The sequence below is a fragment of the Zea mays genome, chromosome 10 (genome assembly GCF_902167145.1).
Source record: "Zea mays cultivar B73 chromosome 10, Zm-B73-REFERENCE-NAM-5.0, whole genome shotgun sequence".
Classification (NCBI taxonomy): Eukaryota; Viridiplantae; Streptophyta; class Magnoliopsida; order Poales; family Poaceae; genus Zea; species Zea mays.
The window spans coordinates 17,846,246-17,865,679 of NC_050105.1; the positions used below are offsets into that span (position 1 = coordinate 17,846,246).

Genomic DNA, 19,434 nt, shown 5'->3' on the forward strand with positions numbered 1-19,434 from the left:
CGTGTACTATGGTGCTGTCATGAGTGCACGCATAGCAACAAGCCCAGAGCTGTGCCGGCCTTGTCGGTGATGTAATTAACGCAGACAAACGGAATATGTGCACACACATATATATATTTATATATTGATGTAGATGGCAATGATGAGGACACACACACTGTCAAAACATGCCTGCATTTTTGTCACCAAATCATGCCACACTGCCAGCCCTTTCTGGCCAAACAAAAAAGGCTAGGATAAGATAAGGATTTATTTGAAGCTAAGATCCGTGTGTGGGCCATGATGATTGACTGACAGAATAATGCCCTAAATTAGTGCATGATTTGTTTGATATATAGGGATTACGTACCAAAGAAATATATAGACAGCACACGTTTGAAATTTCAGGTTTAGATAATGTGTACATATATATGATGGTAAATCTGTTAAATTATTGTGTAAAGATCTGTTTATTGGGCATGCATGATGCTGTGCTCAGCTTATTATTATAAAGGGGTCGGTATGTTAATTAATCAATTCAACTGTGGTTAACTGAATGTAATTTAGTACCAAATTCACCTGATGATTTTCGTCGCACAGCTGGGAACGGCCTGCTGCATGAGGCCCCCTCATCAGCTGGGAAAGGCAAAAATGCATAGAATATAGCTAAATGAAAAGAAAAGGCGCACGCACCAGTCACCAGTCTCACCACCCACCAGCCAACGTAAAATTGATCATTGACCAGTTCGCCGAGTACTTCTTACGGTTTTGCCCCTACACTTGCGCCGGGCCCACATGCCAGCCGGTACTAATTGGTCTGCGCCATGCCACTCTGGCACTCTGCCCTCTCTCTTCACCTGAGACTGAGAGCGCTGAATAATAAGCTCACTCACACACACTCGCCCTGCAAACGAGCGAGCATCCTCCATGTCCAGGCCGCTCTCTTCCTTCTGCCTCCACCGGATCAGGTCCGGCGGCACCGCGTCCACCGCCGCGCCTCCATCGATATGCGCCAACAAGGACGACGGCGGCGGCGGCGGCGGCGGAGAGAGCAGGTCCCTAAAGGATGGCAAGCAAAAGGACGAGTGGGAGGAGGCTAACGAGAAGGGCAGCGCAGAGGCCGTCGTCGTGGGGAGGAAGGTGATGGTGGCGGCGGCGGACGGCGGCGGCGAGGAGGCCCGCACGGCGCTGCAGTGGGCGCTGTCGCACGCCGTCCGGCCCTGCGACACGGTGGTCCTGCTCGACGTCGCCAGCGGCAAGAACCGTACGTGCGTAAGCTGCGTGTGACCAATAACCATCTATTTTAAGTCCTGCTGGTTACAGTACAGGCTCCGTCGCGTGCTTGAAAACAGAGGGAGATGGCTCTTCCTTGTTTTTGTTGCGTGGTCGTCTCGATCAGGACGCGATCCGAGAGGGAGTCCGCACCTGGAGGCCTTGAGGAGCATCTGCCAGGCCAAGAGACCAGAGGTAACTAACCAGCACCAAAATTAGCTGAAGACATCCTCTAGCTAATAGTTTAGATATGAGATATTGTTTAGCAAATTAACTAATATTTAACTAGCTGATTACACTAGCAATTTTTTTAGCTAATTAGTTTTAGTGCATTCAAACATCACCTAACTAAATGTGACGTCAAAGATTAAGATTGGCATTGATGTTGGCGTTCCAAAGCTACAACTGGTACGCATTCAATGGCTTAGCGACTGTCGAGTCCCTGATCTGATGGCATCCATCCCATAGCCCATAATAACTGTACCCTGGTCCTTCCTCCTCCCAAATAATTGACCTCTTTGGGATGGTACAACAAGTAGTATGTGTTGAACAAGTTGCGTTCTCTTTGGTGCGTACATGCAACAGAATCCAATTAATGTACGATAGTAAGATTCAGTTGTTGACGCATGGCATGTCTGCGTACCTACGATAACAAGTATTCTTGACAGATACTTATCGTGTTGCCTAATCAGTAAACAGTGGTGTTTCCAAACAAGGACCACTGTTTACTGATCCGTGCGATTCGTGGAAACGTCCAAGACTGTACCTTTCGTTGCTGGAGTAATGTGGAGTGACATCACAGATCTCTGAATCTGATGCTGTAAAACTCTTTGCCGACACCTCAGGAGGGTCACTCCATGGCATTTTTTTAACCTTTGGGTACCATATATAGACGAAGAAGTGTCCATCGAGCAGTGAGTTAGCAGATGGAAATTCCCGTATAAATAGAGACATACAGGTGGTAGGTCGTTGGAACGCCCACGAGACATGGCGTTCGTTCCATGTCAAACAGAAACAGTGCAAAGAAAAGAGGGGCGGGCCCTGTTACTGTCAGATCAAAGGGGAAAGAGAGATGCCAACAGCACAGAGCTGCCATCGCAAGCAAAGATCAGACAGCTAACAACGGGAGCGGGGGGGCAGCATGTGCTAATCATCAAAGGGGTACAGGCATGTCGTCCTAGACAGGATCGATCATGTCCCCCCACCCCATTTCCAGCTTGACTTGGAGGATGCCTCCTGGCTCCTGTGTGCCCAATGCAAGCTGCTGATAATGTGTTTGTTCTGCCAGGTGTGCGTGGAACTTTCGCTGGCGGAGGGCGGCAAGGACCGGGGGCCGGCGATAGTGGAGGCGGCGAGGAAGCAGGGCGTTTCGCTCCTCGTCGTGGGGCAGAAGAAGCGGTCCGTCACGTGGCGGCTGCTGTCCATGTGGATCGCCGGCGTCAAGGGCGGGGGCGGGGGCGGCTACACCAGCGCCGCCGACTACTGCGTGCAGCACGCGGCGTGCATGGCGCTGGCCGTCCGGCGCAAGAGCCGGCGAGGGGGCGGCTACCTCATCACCACCAGGCGGCAGAGGGATTTCTGGCTCCTGGCTTGACTATAGTGGAATAGCGAACGGAGTGGCTCAGGTTTATAGGCATAGTATTTATGGGCCGCAAAAATAATAATTAATGCAGTAGATTGCTGTGGGCTGTGTTTTGTTGCTGTTTTAGAACTGACATGATATCATGGATTGCGTTTTTGCAATAAAAATCAAGCAGCATAACTTGGAGTTGTGTGCCATCCATAAGACTTCCATTGTACTCTGATAGCATCACAACAGTCAAGGAATTGGATACCTAGATGAACAGCTTGATAAGTAGGTGTAGACGAGCTGAGAAAAGCTAATGAATTGATCAACAACCAAGATTAAGTGCATTTCGCATGAAACACAGATAAATCTATATCGTTCGACTTACCAAAACAAATCACATCACTTCCAGATAGTAAGATGAATAAGTGCCTAAGTAATAACGTCATGATTCTTGCAGACCACAAGGACGATAAATATAGGCAGGTAATTCTACCCCGGGCTATCAAGGTGGCGTCATACTCAAGGGAAAGAACAACGAAACATAAACAATGAACACGACAGTGCAGCGTGCATGGCCATAGCAGTAACCAGCTGTGGCGCTCTTCTGGATTTTAGTTTATATACAGGACATTGCTCTAACCTCAGCGTCCACTTGTACAAAACCTGAGAAGTGAACATGATGCAACAGGTTGGGATCTAGGAGGCAGGGGGAGATTCTTGGAGACGGTACATTGTGATCTCTTGCTGCTTGAAGTACCTCCGATCTTCCTCGTCCACAAGGACCAGATTCAGGTAATACTTGACGCTGAATTTGTTGTTTATGTTGCGGTAAGTCGGGGTCAACTCATAGGGTGTCAGGAACAGCCTCACTGGAATAGATTCACCTGCGAAACAATTTGATTAGGTTAGGTATGCAGCAAACCGACACCAACGTCATTGAAAAATGTTACGGCCTAGATTGGGCAGGCTACATGCTAGAATTAGACCAAACCCTGGTTCCATCCATGTGTAATTCAAGGACAGATCATAATTTAGTCAGATACCAGCTCAACCAAATGGTTCCAATGTGAAAAGGCAGGTAAGCAACACCAGCACCAGATTCAGGCTTCAAACTGTACGTGGTATTGGATAATTACAAATGATGACAGTGAACATCTGAAGAAAAGTTGTTAATTTATGCATCATGGTCCATTTGCCAAGATGAGCATCATGATTAGGGTATGCAGCAAACCGACACCAACATCATTGAAAAATGTTATGGCCTAATTCAGGCAGGCTAGACCAAATCTTGGTTCCGTCCACATTCCACGCAATGACAGATTATAATTTAATCCAATACCAACTTAGAGGGTGTTTGGTTTCTAGGGACTAATTTTTAGTCCATCCATTTTATTCCATTTTAGTTCATAAATTATCAACTTACAGTGTTTGTGTTGTTCAGATGGTGGGCTGGCCCATGTAACAGAGACCGGATTAGTAGCCCAAAACAGGCATAACTAGTCGACCATTACCCCTAGTCGGACGACTAATCATGATTAGTCAGCGACTAGGACGACTAATCGCTTCCTAGTCGCTCTAGTCGAGTCGGAGACCCTAATCGAGCTCGCTCTAGCGATAAGGCCGACTAATCGCGATTAGTCGGACGACTTTAAAACCTTGAACGTGGATAGGGAATCAGGTAACAAACAAAACAACAGCAACTACATTCAAGCTTCAAACCACAGAAGGTACTGGAAAAATCATGTCAGTGAACATCTCAAGAAAAGATGTCAATGTATGCATCATGGTCCATTTGCCATGATGAGCATCCATGCCCAGTCCAAGTTCCACTGCAGGCACTGACAGTGTCCACATCTATAGTTCCAGGCAAAAAGGCAAAGGTTGTACAAAAGGACTGATGAAGCTAATGGAGTGGTCTCTAGATATCAAAACAATTTAGAACCAAGAGCACCAGTAGTTAACTCATAATGAATTTGGTTCTGTCAGTTTTTTCATATATGTTTGAAATTGCTAACAAGTAAATTCGTCTAATGCTTACATACTTTTTTTTACTTTGAAGTTGAGATATTGAGAAAGGTACAAGTGAAAAAGAGTGAAGCCAGGAGCTCAAGAAACGACATGAATAATTCACACAAATAGGGAAGCATTCACTACATTATCTAAAGTTGAGGGCATAGGACAAACATTTAGAATTTGAAAAATGGAAAACTGGAAACAGAATCACTATCATACCTCTCACAGGAGCACCATCCATCAACTCAAACTTTGCAAGAGTCTCAGTTTCAACATATGTGTTAGAGCCTGATCCTGTTGATTCCCTACGCCTAATTTCCAGTTCCATATTTTTTATCTTTATTCTGACAAGAAGGAAATATATCTTCCCAATAATCACATCATTGAGATGGTACCTGGACAAAATGGGAAATGTGAGAAATATGTAGCTTCCAAAGTGACCAACTTCTCAGAACAGAGCAAAGCAAATAGCATATGTCTTGGTCTTACTTGCTTTTGCTGTATTCAAACTCAATATGTAAGCAATCCTCAATTCCTACTTCCATCTGAAAAGAAAAAACAGAAACAGTATCATGAATTGCACGATATTCGAGACAAATTATTCTCACTTAACAGTTTACCACATAAAATAGCAAAATACATGCAATTAAGCGTATCACTTAATAGAGTGATAGGAAAATAAATCATTAAACTGCTCTGTTGCTCTGTTCAAGATATTTCAGTAAAAAAGTGTCAAATAACTCTACTGAACTCCATCACATCAAAGCTGTCAAATAACTCTACTGAACCCTGTGCTCAGCCCTATACGAGTTGTGTATATGTCTAGTGCCTCACAGCCGCTCGGCCTTTAACCTTTGCACCTGCCGTCAATGTTTTCAAGTCGGACGACTTGCTGGTCGTTGTCGCTGACCGACTTGGGCAATTAATCGATTAGTCGGACAACTTGGTGATTAATCACGATTGGTCCACACCGACTTGGACGATTAATCGGACGACTTGAAAACATGGCCCGCTGTCACACGACACAGCACCCCTTGGACCCTTTGTTTTCTTTCCTGTGTGTGTGCCCCTACATGTTCTTCAGGTAAGTTTGCAGTTGGCCAATCGGGTGGAGGTCGGCAGCAGCGGCGAGCGTGGCCATCGGCGTCTCCATGACACGACTGCAAGCTTCCTGAGCATCAAGCAGCAGCCCAGCAAGTGCGATCTGATGTCTCTAAGACTCGAACTGATCTCAAACCAAATCTAATTAGCATGTCACTCCTACTCCCAGTCCAACCATGTTTCTCTTTTTTTCCTTCCAGTTTCTCCCTGAAGCATTGCCAGTAGCTAGTGATTGGCGATTCTCAATTGGCACGAACCACAAAAGTTCACAAGGCATAGGGTTTGCAAAACAAATTTAGGTAGGTTATGGGAGGATTTTGTGTGTGTGTGTGTGTGCAACACCGGAATATTTTATTTCAATTGTAAGATTTTTGTGAAGCACAGGATTATTGGTATACTAGTACAATACCCGTGCATTGCGATGGCACATAAAATATTAGCGCGCAACTATTACACGAAAACAAGCAATACATATGTTATCATCGACATTAATATTTCAAATTATTTGCCAACAACCAATACAAAAACTAAACTCGGGATCCGAAGCGCCTCCTCTCCCTCAGCTGTTCAGCCACACATTGCCGAGGGCGGCACCTCCTCCTCTTCCTCGACTGTTCTTGCCCCCACTGCCTGAGAGGCGCATGGCGGAGGAGAGTCGTGGCAGCGGTTCGAGGCGCTTGTCGACGGAGGAAGGTCGGTGTCCTCTATGGTGGTGCAGAAGAATCTAGGTGAGGGAGGCGGGATGACGCACGACGGAGACGGGAAGGAACAGATGGGAAGTTGAGGGTTAATATACGACAACAATAGCGAGGAGGAGGAAGCGCTCGTGGTGGCGGTATGGTTGAGTGCGCACGCAAGAGGTAATGCTTATCTTATATGGTTGTTAGGCGAGAGGTGGGGGAGAAAAACAGATAAGACGACACATGAGCGACGCACGACACACAAAACTCGTGCTTTAAAGGAGTAGAGAACTCCGCCTATGTTGTTTCAATATAGCAGGTTCCAAGCCCTGGTAAAGGAGGGTTGTGATAGGCTTGACGAGCCAATGTTGAACCTATCCAGTCTAATGGTGATGAAACACAAAAAGAATTGAATTATTGGAATGGCAAATTAAAACATTATATAATTCTATTGTAGTTGGAATGAATGTGGGTGATAGCCTTTTGGGTGATTGTCTAGTCAATTTTATTGAGTCAGATGTTTTCTTACAATTGAGTGAAGAGAGATAATCAACAATTTAATAACTGTTAGAACGTGCAGCCCTGACAAGTAGTATCTTCTATTCTTTAGCTATTATTAATTTATTATGGGTATGTAATCTTTCAATTCAGCAAGTTGGATATGTGTATTTTATGATACTCGTAAGCCCCTTCAAGCTTAATATAATCATATTTTGTTTCTTAGTTAAAACAAATGTGTACTGACATGTTATATTTTTAGTGGTTATTTTGATAAAAAAAAACAATGGACCATCTTAACCATAAATCCTAGCTACGCCACTGGGTTCCTAGAACCTGGTATGACCACAGGGTCAGCTAACATGAACTGTGAAGAGAAATTTTGTCAACATCGTTAAGGCCCCAGGTACACACAATGTCAATTTGGGAGATTGTACCAGTTCACTACAACACAATCAAGTTATATGCTAACTTGCTAGAGTTCCCATTAACAAAAAAGTAAGAACTTACCTTAATGCTGTTATTGATTGTAGGGACAGGTGAGTAGTTTCTCACCTGCAAAAAAAAATGAAATCATTATTCTGAACAAACTCCACAATTCGCTGATTGCTGGAACACATATATAGAAGTGATATATGTCATGAACAAATCAGTTCATCTCAATGACAGCAAAACTAGAATGGTGCGCACATATATATCACAGTGAGAAACATAATCTGATAAATATAATAGCAGTTATCAACTTACACAGAAATCCCGATATTCCACAATATTGCCAACATAGTTTCTGCCAATTGTCACCTTCAAAATGTACCTGCAAGCACATAAAGAGTACTTGGTATTTAAAGGTGCTTCAGTGCTTCGCTAAATCTTTTTCTCAGCATAAGATTTTAGTCTTACGAAGCAGTATATTTCAGACAAGTGAAATGCTGTAAGAGGGCCTCAAGTCAACAGTATAAAAATGCAAAATGTAGATGTGTTATGTTTAAAGTTTAAACAGTGGATTAGTCATTGGACCTCTTGAGCCAAAATGGACGAGTATGAGTTTGAGAAATATGATAATTTCAGACAAGTGAAATGCCGTAAGAGAGCCTCAAGTCGACAGTATAAAATTGCAAAATGTATGTGTTATGTTTAAACAGTGGATTAGTCATTGGACCTCTTGAGCCAAAATGGATGAGTATGAGTTTGAGAAATATGATAATTCCCTCAAAATTTACTACCTAAATATTAAGACGAGTGCACTGGTACTTTACTACAGTCTAGCATCTTTAACAGGAAGACATATATTCTAAAACAGAAATTCAACCATGCATCCTTATCACAGAGATAGGCACAAGCAAAATCACTGGAACCCTCCTAGGGAAAGCCTGTAAAGGCGGTCAAAGATGTTAGATGTATTAGACACCAGGTTTTATATGAAGCTTTCCATATGTTCCACATTGGTATTGGTTCTACACCACTATACACTGGAAATATATAATCTTAGCCTTGAAACATTTAAATATAAATTAAGAGTAAGTACAAGTTGCCCCCAATTAATCTGTCGCTGAATTTGAAAGTTGCCATCTGGAATCACCGCAACCGCTGTGTTTTCAACGGTGCCCAGCCTTGTACTAACTTGGTAATCAATTGGGTCAAGGAGTCTCATCTTTGGTGTAGGGCTGGAGCCCGTGGATTATCTAACATCCTAGCGCTCCAGCACACCAATCGGTGACTTCTGGTTTGGGGTCTTCAAGGTCACAGGTCTAGCTGCCTATTTTTGTAAATCTGTATCTATTATAGAGTGTGTGGGTTTTTCGTGGAGTTGTATGAGGTTCTCTTTTTACCTCATCTTTTCTTCTTAATATAATGATATGCAGCTCTCCTGCGTTTTTCAAAAAAAAAAGACACCATCGAACTCAAACCAGACAGCATACCCCCTCCCCAGCTTTAAAAACCAGACAAATTTCCACCTTAAAATAGTTCATCATAGTGGTTTCAACTGTGGTTTTGGCTGATGTGATTTGTGGGATCCACATGTCATTGGTTTTTTAGCCATGTCGTGTTTTATTGAATATTTGGGCTCCTAAATGATCTTAAATTAAAAATAAAGTAGAAAGTTTTAGATCTCATCGAACACTACAAATTTAGCATACAGCATGTACTGATCCAAAGTTAATAGAAAAAATCAAAATCTTGAATTTATAATCATAGAACTTGAATCAAACATTTGGGCTTACAAACAATATCAAACAAAAAACATTGTCAACTACAAATTTATAGGTCACATTCAGATCTACAACTTTGGTATATAGCATGTCAATGTCTGAGGTCGTCTAAAAAATAAAAAAAATGGATTTCAGAATCTAAGAAATTAAAATGAATATTTGGGCCTCTAAACAATCCGAGATAAAAATGTTGTCAAGTACAAATTTGTATATCACAATGAGGAATACAACTTCGGTATAGACTATAGACCATGTCAACATTCGAGGTCGTTTGAAAAAAATAAATAAAATGGATTTCAGAATCTGATAACCTAAAACAAATAGTTGGAACTTTAAACGTCAATGTCTGAGGACATCTAAAAAATGGATTTCAGAATCTGAGAAATTAAAACGAATATTTGGGCCTCTAAACAATCTGAGATAAAAATGATGTTAATTACTAATTTGTAGATCACAATGAGGAATACAACTTTGGTATAGACTATGTCAACATTCGAGGTCGTTTGAAAAAAAATGGATTTCAGAATCTGATAACCTAAAACAAATAGTTGGGACTTTAAACGATCTCAGATAAAACAAATTGTCAAGTACAAAGTTGTAGGTCGCATTAAGAATTACAACTTTGGTATGGACCATGTCAACATCCGAGGTCGTCTAAAAAAAATAAAAAAAATGAATTGCAAAATCTGATAGTTCAGAGCGAATATCTGAACACCTGAAAGATCTCAAATAAAAAGTCATCAACTACTAAGTTATACTGTTAGAATACCCGTTTAGGATTTAGGGTTTTCCCCATGTAATTACTATCTCACCCCTCTGTAATGGGCCTGGCCCAGTTCACCCACGTCTATTAATACATCACCCAACCCTGTTAGGGTTAGGGTTTCACCATTCAACATGGTACCAGAGCCAAGTTAATTCTTTTTTTTCCTCCCTCTAGCCGCCGCCAGCCCAGCCCTCTCCTCCCTCAAGCCGCCGCCGGCCCTTCCCCTTGCCCCGACCGCCGCCCCCTGCCCCTCTGCCTCCGCGCGCCGCCCGGTGGACCCTCCAGTCGCGCCGGGCCGCGCCCCTGCGCCCACGCCGCCGCCGCATCCCCTGCACCGACCCGCGCCTCCTTCCGCGCCAAGGTGCGACCTCCATCGTGGCCGCCGTGCAGGAGCGCGTGCTGGGGGAAGATCTTCGCCCGCAACGCCCACCGCTCCCCTGCTTCGACGGAGCGCGCGCCGGCGGTGTGTTCCCCTCCGGCCTCTCGCCAGTCACCGCGCGCCCTCGCCCCTTTGGCCTCTGTGTTCGTACTGCGCTCGGCAGAAACCTCTTGCTCCTGGGGGCGAACGCGCCGCCGCCTCCGACAGCCCCCTCCAGCCGCGTCAAATCAGCGCCCTCCTCTGCTGCGCCAGCTGTCTCCCGCCGCAAGGACGAAGCCCTGTATTCCCTTATCGCTGCGTGCTTGCCCTTCTCCAACTCTCCTCTGCCTGCACCGCCGCGGTCCACCTCGTCGACGACGTGGTGGCGCTCTGCTACTACTGCTAGGCTTCGGGCGCTACACCCGGCCTCCTCCTCTGTTCCCAGCCGCCCTTCTCCTGGCCGCGTGCGCTCCCCGCCGCGACCTCCTCTTCCCCAGTTGTCGGGCGCTGTCGGCCTCTGTTTCCAGCCACGCCGCCCGACTCGTTCCTCGCGGCTGCGAGCTCCCTTCTTGACGGCCGTCCTCACTACTAGCGCCGCTGCGCTACTCCTACCAGTGTTGTCTCCACCCTATTCTCCGGGACTGCGTCGAGATCCACCCTCAGGCGGGCCGTCACGTGCCTGGACCGCTTGTCTTCCCATGGGCTGCGATCGCCTCCCTAGCGGTTGAGCACGTGTCTTCTCCCTCCCTGCCTAGCGCCTCTATTGGGGCACCTCCTTTAGCCCTCTCCGCTCACATCGTACCTTCGCCACCACCACCTCCCCCTCCCACCACCGATTGGGTGGTTGACTCCGGGGCCTCCTTCCACACTACCCCCACAACTAGTTCGTTATTCCACTCCCATCCACCATACCCCTCACATCCTTCCTCCATCGTTGTTGGCAACGGTTCCACCCTCCCGGTCACCTCAGTAGGTGCATCGGTTCTTCCAGGACCATTCTGCCTTAACGACGTCTTTGTTGCTCCCGGACTGACTCATCCCCTCCTCTCGGTTCGTCGCTTCACTAGTGACAACCAGTGCTCTATGGAGTTCGACCCCTGGGTCTCACTATACGCCACCTTCCCACACATGTTGTACTCGCTCGCTGTGACAGCTCCGGCCCCCTCTATTCTCTTCACTTGCCCTCCACTCCCCACACCAGAGTAGCCTCATCTCCTGCCCTTACTACTACCACCACATCACATGCTCTTGCTACTACCACCACCTCCTCCGCCATTTGGCACCGTCGCCTCGGGCACCCTGGACCCGACGTCATGTCCCAGCTTGTCGGCCACTCAGACATATCCTATACTCGGGGCTCTTCTGAGCGCCTCTGTCATGCTTGTCAGCTCGGTCGTCACTCCCGCCTTCCTTTTTCCACTTCCACGTCCAGGGCTGCTCAAGCTTTTGATCTTGTCCACTGTGATCTCTGGACGTCTCCTGTCCTCAGCCTCTCCGGCTACAAATACTACCTGGTCATTCTGGACGACTACTCCCATTTCCTTTGGACTTTCCCCCTTCGGCTGAAGTCTGACACGTTCACCACCCTCACTCACTTCTTCGCCTGGGTATCCACTCAGTTTCGGCGCCCGGTCCGTGCCGTGCAGTGCGACAATGGCCGTGAGTTCGACAACAACGCCTCCCGTTCTTTCTTCCTCACTCACGGCGTCCAGTTGCGTCTCTTGTGTCCCTACACCTCTGCTTAGAACGGCCGGGCCGAGCGCATGATTCGCACCACCAACAACATGATCCGCTGCCTTCTTTTCCAGGCGTCTCTCCCTGCCACCTACTGGGCAGAGGCCCTTCATACTGCCACGCATCTCCTCAATCGTCTTCCCTCGAAGGCGGTGAGCCACCCTACACCTCACTTTGCCCTGTACGGCACAGCCCCTTCCTACAACCACCTGCGCGTGTTCGGCTGTGCCTGCTATCCTAACACTTCCGCTACCGCCCCTAACAAGCTTTCTCCTCGCTCCACTCGCTGCCTCTTCCTCGGCTACTCCCCTGACCACAAGGGGTATCGGTGCCTGGACCTCACCTCCCACCGCATCATCTCTCGTCACGTCGTCTTCGACAAAGATGTGTTTCCCCTTGCAGGCTCCACCCCACCCACCGATCTAGACTCACTCCTCGAGTCTGATCCGGTTCCCCCCACCCCCCCACCCCCGGCGCCCCGCCTTGCGCCCATTCCCGCGCCACGCGCGGCCACGACGCCACCGCTCGCGCCCATTCCTGCGCCACGCGCGGCCCCGACGACCCCGCCTGCGCCACGCGCGGCCCCGTCGACCCCAACTCGCTTCGCCGACCCCGCGCTCGTCTACCACCGTCGCAGCCACGCCGCCGCCTCAGCGCCCGCCGACTCGGGCCCGTCGACGAGCACGACCCGCTTTGCCGACCCCGCCGTCGTCTATCACCGCCGCGAGCCAGCCATACCCGCCGCTCCCGACGTTCCGGCGGCCCGCTCCGAGTCGTCAGTATACCACCTGGTCGCCATCCACCGCGACCCCGGGCACGTCCACCCGATGGTGACTCGGCGCGCCGCGGGCGTTCTTCGCCCCGTCGACCGGCTGATCCTGGCAGCGGATACGACCTGCACTCCTCCGGACGCATCCCCTGTGCCCTCCTCCGTTCGCGCTGCCCTCGCTGACCCACATTGGCGTCGTGCTATGGAGGAGTACGCGGCCCTCTTGGCCAACCACACCTGGGACCTGGTGCCGCGTCCACCAGGCACCAACGTGGTCACCGGCAAGTGGCTATTTCGCCACAAGCTGACCTCGGACGGCTCCCTCGACCGCTACAAGGCCCGTTGGGTCCTTCGGGGCTTCACCCAGCGCCCCGGAGTGTACTACGACGAGACCTTCAGCCCTGTCGTCAAGTTCGCCACTGTTCGTGTCGTCCTCTCCCTCGCCCTCTCCCGCGACTGGGCGATCCACCAGCTCGACGTCAAGAATGCCTTCCTCCATGGCACTCTGACGGAGACTGTCTACTGCAGCCAGCCCACCGGCTTCGTCGACGCTGACCGTCCGGATCTGGTCTGCCGGCCGAACCGGTCCCTGTACGGCCTCAAGCAGGCGCCACGGGCATGGTACAGTCGCTTCGCCTCCTACCTGGCCTCCATCGACTTCGTCGAGGCCAAGTCGGACACGTCCCTGTTCATCTACCGTCGCGGCGACAGCACCGTCTACCTCCTGCTCTACGTCGACGACATTGTGCTCACGGCATCCACCGCCGACCTTCTTCACCGCACGATCGTCGCCCTTCAGCGGGAATTCGCCATGAAGGACCTGGGGCCCCTTCACCACTTCCTCGGCATCACCGCCGAGCGTCGGCCTCAGGGTCTCTTCCTCCACCAGCGCCAGTACGCCATCGACATCCTGGAGCGGGCTGGCATGTCTGACTGCAAGCCTTGCTCCACGCCTGTCGACACCCAGGCGAAGCTCTCTGAGGACGACGGGCCTCCGGTCGCCGACGCGACGTCCTACCGGAGCCTGACCGGCGCGCTCCAGTACCTCACCTTCTCCAGGCCCAACATCGCTTACGCCGTCCAGCAGGTGTGCTTGCATATGCACACTCCGCGGGAGCCCCATCTCACCGCGCTCAAGCGGATTCTGCGCTACCTCCGCGGCTCCCTCGACTACGGCCTCCTACTCCGACCATCCCCGACGTCGGAGCTTGTGGTCTACACCGATGCTGACTGGGTTGGCTGTCCCGACACGCGTCGGTCCACCTCCGGTTACGCCGTGTTCCTGGGCGCCAACCTCGTCTCTTGGGCCGCCAAATGGCAGCCCGTCGTCTCTCGCTCCAGCGCTGAGGCCGAGTACCGCGCCGTGGCCAACGGCGTGGCAGAGGCCTCCTGGCTACGACAACTCCTCCACGAGCTCCACAGTCCCCTTTAGCGCGCCACTCTCGTCTACTGCGACAACGTCAGCGCGGTCTACCTCTCCACCAATCCCGTGCAGCATCAGCGCACGAAGCACGTGGAGATTGACCTGCACTTCGTCCGCGAGCGTGTCGCTGCCGGTGACGTTCGGGTTCTCAGCGTCCCCACCACGCTGTAATTCGCTGACATCTTTACCAAGGGGTTACCGTCGAGTGTATTTTTAGACTTTCGCTCCAGTCTCAACATCTGTACAGGATAGAGTTGTGACTGCGGGGGGGGGGGGGTGTTAGAATACCCGTTTAGGATTTAGGGTTTTCCCCGTGTAATTACTATCTCACCCCTCTGTAATGGGCCTGGCCCAGTTCACCCACGTCTATTAATACATCACCCAACCCTGTTAGGGTTAGGGTTTCACCATTCAACATATACATCACGTCAAACTCTGTAATTTTGACATAAAGTTGTATTCGTCTGATTTCATATGAAAATGTTACAATTTTCCGATATAAGAGAAAGAGTGAGACCACCTCACATGTTAACCCCACTGCCGCATCAGCAAACCTACCCAAGAAACCACGTTGAAATGGCCCGGGAGGTATTTTCTCTGCTTTTGAAAGTTAGGGGGTGAATGTTGTCTAATGGGGTTTCTCAAATTCAGCGACTAGTTTAGAGGGTAAATTGCACTTGACTCTAAATTTAAATGAAGATTTTAAGCGGTTATCTGTAAGATAAACCGATACCAAACATGGCCCAGGAGTTTTTTCAAAACCAAAATTTTTATCACTAAAACCTTTAGCAGTAAAAATGAAAACAAAACATAATAAAAGTGCTGCTCTATATGGCTATATCATAGCAATTGCTTACCTGAGTCTGACATTCGTCCCATTGTAAGACTCATATGGCATTTCAACAGTTGAAAATTCAAATGGAAACGTCTTCCTTTCATAGATTTCACCAGGAATATCTAACTCACGTACTGCATGGACAAACAGTGCATTTCACGTGATAATAGCTTCTCACATAACAATGTGTATGCTGAGCAATAATCAGTAGAAATAACTTGATCAACTTGCCACATGCCGCTAGCCAAACACAGAGTTCAGGATACCCTTTTGAAACATCTTAGGTACTAACCACAGTTTCTAGCTAAGTCAGGTGATTTGATTTTGCAATAACAGTCTAGCTAAAACAAATGGTAAGGTAAATAGCATACGACTTGAGTTGATGGGTACAAAATATCGAAATATGGTCTAACAAATCTCAGTGTGTTTAGTAAAGGCATAGAGATTGTAGAACAGTTATTCCTTTTGGTTTAGCTTCAAAGTTTGGATTTATTAAAAATAAGCATGTGCCATCTTGGGTCTTGCTAAAGGTGAACCTAGGGGTGCTTACTGCTTGAGACTTATCCTGTGAGGTTATTGTAAGCCTGGTAATACCAGATTCAGTGGTTTTCATTTGTTTTTACCATCACCTTGGTAGATCTGAACCCATAAGCTTTCATAGAGCTTCGCTTTACTTTCTTTTATTACCAAAAAAACTCATCAACTGCAAATATTTGCATAATTAACAAAAAGTAATGTAAATGCTGTTGTAACTTGTAAATTGCAACACCCACTTTGACATCATGGGATTCTATTGACACATCAATTTGGAGGATATGATATTTTACCTAGGGCTGAAGATTTAAGCATTAAGGTATGGTGATAATGATAAAGAGCAACTGAAACATATGATATCATACACAGAAACTAAGGATGATAACAGAGAATTTAGTGGCAGTACAATTCTTTGATAATAATTACTTAATTCATAAATAGCCTCTGCTCCTACAAATTATAGAAAGAAAAATAGCACAATCCCAAATTTACATAAATCCACTGTAGGAGCTATTGGCATATCACATCACGCACTAGAAACTCACCTAACGAAGTGAAGTCATAGAAGTTCCCTCGGTCAAAATAGAGCTCTGAAAAATCATTAACCATTGTAATTATTATGGCCTAAGAGGGAAAGGAGTACGAAACTGTACTCTCTCTGTGTTATTTAAATATATGATATTTTAAACATCATATATTTAAAAACATAGGGACCGCATAGGAAGTAATTTCGTAATTGTTAGCAAAATGTATTCCATAAATGCAAAAACATTACTTTCATCCAGGATGAAAGCATTCATGCAGAGCATGAAGATGGCACGTAATGTAAAAATATCCAAGCGCAACTGAAGGCTCTAACTTTACTGGCCATATAAAGAAAAGTGTAGATAGCAACATTTCAGCGCCCATAAATATAATAGCATCTGATGGATGCAAACAATGCACAACACTCACACTTAGCAATTAGCATCAGAAATAAGTGGAGACATGAACCGTCTAAGAGCACCTTACAAAACATAATGCAGTATGCACTACCAACGTGTGCACAAATCATCAGAGTAAGCAGAACCTGAATACTAGTAAAATGGGATAAATCCGTGACAAGAAAGCATGTGTTCATGAAGGCCCCAAACGAAGATTACTAGCCTTGTAAAGTCATATAACTTAAACAGCATTTACAGAACTGGATAACAGTGTAATCATGGCAGGTTCCGAAGCAACCTTCGTCTCATAACTACTTGAGCAGAAATTGGTATAGAAAGCAGCTGCAAGGGTAACACAACATACCTATTTGGCCTAGCAACTCAATTTTGACACCCGTGTGTTCAATCCTTTTACCTGGAACTGGTGCTATTGATACCTGAACCATTTCACCCGAGCAAGATATTAGGCTCCGTTGAGCCATGCAAACTAGAAAAGAATAAGAAACAAGCAATTCATACTTCTCCAGATATAGTTTCGAGGCTCTGGAAAACAGGGACCATCGTTGTCTTCCCATTGTCCTTCTTAACCGAAACCTGTGAAACAATGGCAGAAACCAGACACTTGTAAGCTAAAAACAGAATTCGAATTTGAACCCCAACTGGTAGCAGCATGGAGATATGAAGAACTGTACCTGCTTCCTAGTCCTCGCATCAGAGAATGTGATCGAGATGTCACAAGGTGGCTTGAATGCTCCAATGATATAATTCTAAATTGACACACCCATAGATCACAAAATATCAGAGGAGCATTTCCACATGGAAACACAATTAAGAGATGAAATTTCTATATGCAGAGCATTACTATCCATCAGAAAGGTGTCTGGTCATATAATCATCAGCTATGGAGCAATGCTAAGGAAAACTAAATTAGCATGTATATTGTCTGCCAGAATCCAAGCAGGCACGTTCGTGTGGGCCTAACCTTTCCATGTTGCAACCGAATTAGTTGCAATTGCAATTCAGGTACCCAGACCTAAACAACCCAACTTGAGAGAGCAAACATACTGACAATCCACGAATACTCATAATCTCGAATAAAATAGATGAGTTCCCCTGGTGCACAAGTTATCCCAGGATCACACACATAGCCATATAGGGAGGGCACAACTATGATCAGCCTACTGATGAGCGTGGGCAGCCCCACCACCTCATAGTAGCCACTCTTACTCCTCGGCCGGAATCAATGTGGACCGCTGCCCGCTTCTATTGTTGAAATTAGAGTACCAAGCCCAAGCATCCGAATCCAACCCGCAACACGAGACCCGCGCTGCAATTTCTCGCACCGGCCGAACCAGAACTACAGCCACTAGGTTCGAGGCTGGACAACAATCCCCAGGCCCCTAACCATACGGAGCGAAACAGGGTGGTCCCGATCGCCCCGCCGAATCGCGGCCGATTCGCGCCGGCCCCAGAGCCAGATTCGGTCTGTTCCGATGAAATCGCCGCTCCGAGGAGGTGGAAAGTGGCTGGCTAGGGCGGAGGAGGAAGAGGGAGCCATGGAGGGATGATGCTAACCATGGCGACTGCGGCGATGCAGTGGCGGCCGGCGAGGGAGAAGGCGGCGGCGCTGACCGGAGACACCGCGTCGCGGGATCGAGATCGGAATATCGGATGCGGCAGAGGAGATTGCGCGCACTTTGGAAAGGCTAGAGCTGGGCCTGCCCTTTCTCTCTTTGGAAAGTATATGAGCTGCTGACTGCTGGGCCCGACTTTCTACACCGCGGTCTGAGCTGGACGGGACGGCCAGGCTGGTCAACAGGCAGCAGGCTAGTCTGACGTGGACTTTGCACGGTCCCCATTAGTCCAACTCAGAGGGCAATGCGTGAAATTTTTCCTGCTCTTGGATTTTCCTGTCTGAAATTTATGTAAATTCTTGTGAATTTTTTGTGTTCCAAATAAACTATAAGGGCTAGTTTGTAAGCTCTATTTTTTCAAGAGATTCTTATTTTTTCAAGGAAAAATAAACTAATTTCCCTTGGGAAAATGAAAAACCCTTGGGATAATTGGGTTCTCAAACTAGCCCTAACTGTTGGTGACCTGTTCTGTTACCTAAGAATGAATCAAAATAGGACAACACAATTAATGAATTTATTCCTTTAATTTATCCAAAAGATAGATTAGACAATCTCCAACCATTTCGCCTCTCAAATCCTCACATTGGTACTTTCTATTCATATTCCAATACCTCCCTCTCAACTATTTACCCTCCTATTTCACCTCCTCTCCAATCATTTCCCTTATTCAGCTCCACTTTATCTTTTAAGTAGGTCATTTGACTTTTATATATCAGTTTTTAGAGTTTAAAAGATATTACCATATTTAAAGTATGGTAATATACATTGTTATGATGTAATTATACTAAAATAGAATTAATTTCACAATTAAAACACTTATTAACAAAATGAGGGCCCCTACATAAGTGGCCTCATCTCTCCACCGCTGATAGAGGGGAATGCCCGATCTTCAGTGATGTACGATAACTTGATTGGGCAGAGATCTCGACGTTGATGATCCAAGGCTCCGAACGAACGGATCCTCTCAATCACTACAACACTACACCGTTGGTTATCACCCGTGGCACACGAGTGGCCTCGCTAAGAAGGCTTATCCCTGCATGCACAATCAAAAACACAAGTAAGAACATGAAGAACTTAATCAAAACGGTATTGATCACGAGTTGTGGTCTCACAAACCGATGGACGACGACAA

The 19,434-nt window shown here is 47.2% G+C and overlaps 2 protein-coding genes across 4 annotated transcripts; one reads left to right on the forward strand and one right to left on the reverse strand.

The window, feature by feature from the left end:
• The first annotated feature begins 821 nt into the window (after window positions 1–821).
• On the forward strand, window positions 822–3,034 carry LOC100278265 (uncharacterized). Of its 3 annotated transcripts, none has more exons than XM_008663559.4 (3): window positions 822–1,247; window positions 1,379–1,446; window positions 2,540–3,034. In XM_008663559.4, the coding sequence occupies exons 1-3, from the start codon at window positions 907–909 to the stop codon at window positions 2,857–2,859; spliced, it is 729 nt and encodes a 242-aa protein (XP_008661781.1). In that variant the 5' UTR covers window positions 822–906; the 3' UTR covers window positions 2,860–3,034. The 3 variants fall into 3 exon arrangements, with proteins under 3 accessions (XP_008661781.1, XP_020400586.1, NP_001281181.1); XM_020544997.2 differs by having other exon boundaries at window positions 831–1,247; window positions 1,332–1,446; NM_001294252.1 differs by having other exon boundaries at window positions 888–1,243; window positions 2,540–3,013.
• An 88-nt stretch (window positions 3,035–3,122) lies between these two features.
• On the reverse strand, window positions 3,123–18,411 carry LOC100282332 (uncharacterized). Its single transcript, NM_001155244.2, has 11 exons — window positions 18,241–18,411; window positions 17,358–17,432; window positions 17,185–17,259; window positions 17,030–17,102; window positions 16,288–16,332; window positions 15,231–15,342; window positions 7,861–7,927; window positions 7,624–7,668; window positions 5,324–5,379; window positions 5,054–5,229; window positions 3,123–3,705 (listed from the first exon to the last, which is right to left on the reverse strand). Exons 1-11 carry the CDS (start codon window positions 18,241–18,243, stop codon window positions 3,518–3,520), a joined length of 915 nt encoding a protein of 304 aa, NP_001148716.1. The 5' UTR covers window positions 18,244–18,411; the 3' UTR covers window positions 3,123–3,517.
• Window positions 18,412–19,434: the final 1,023 nt, after the last annotated feature.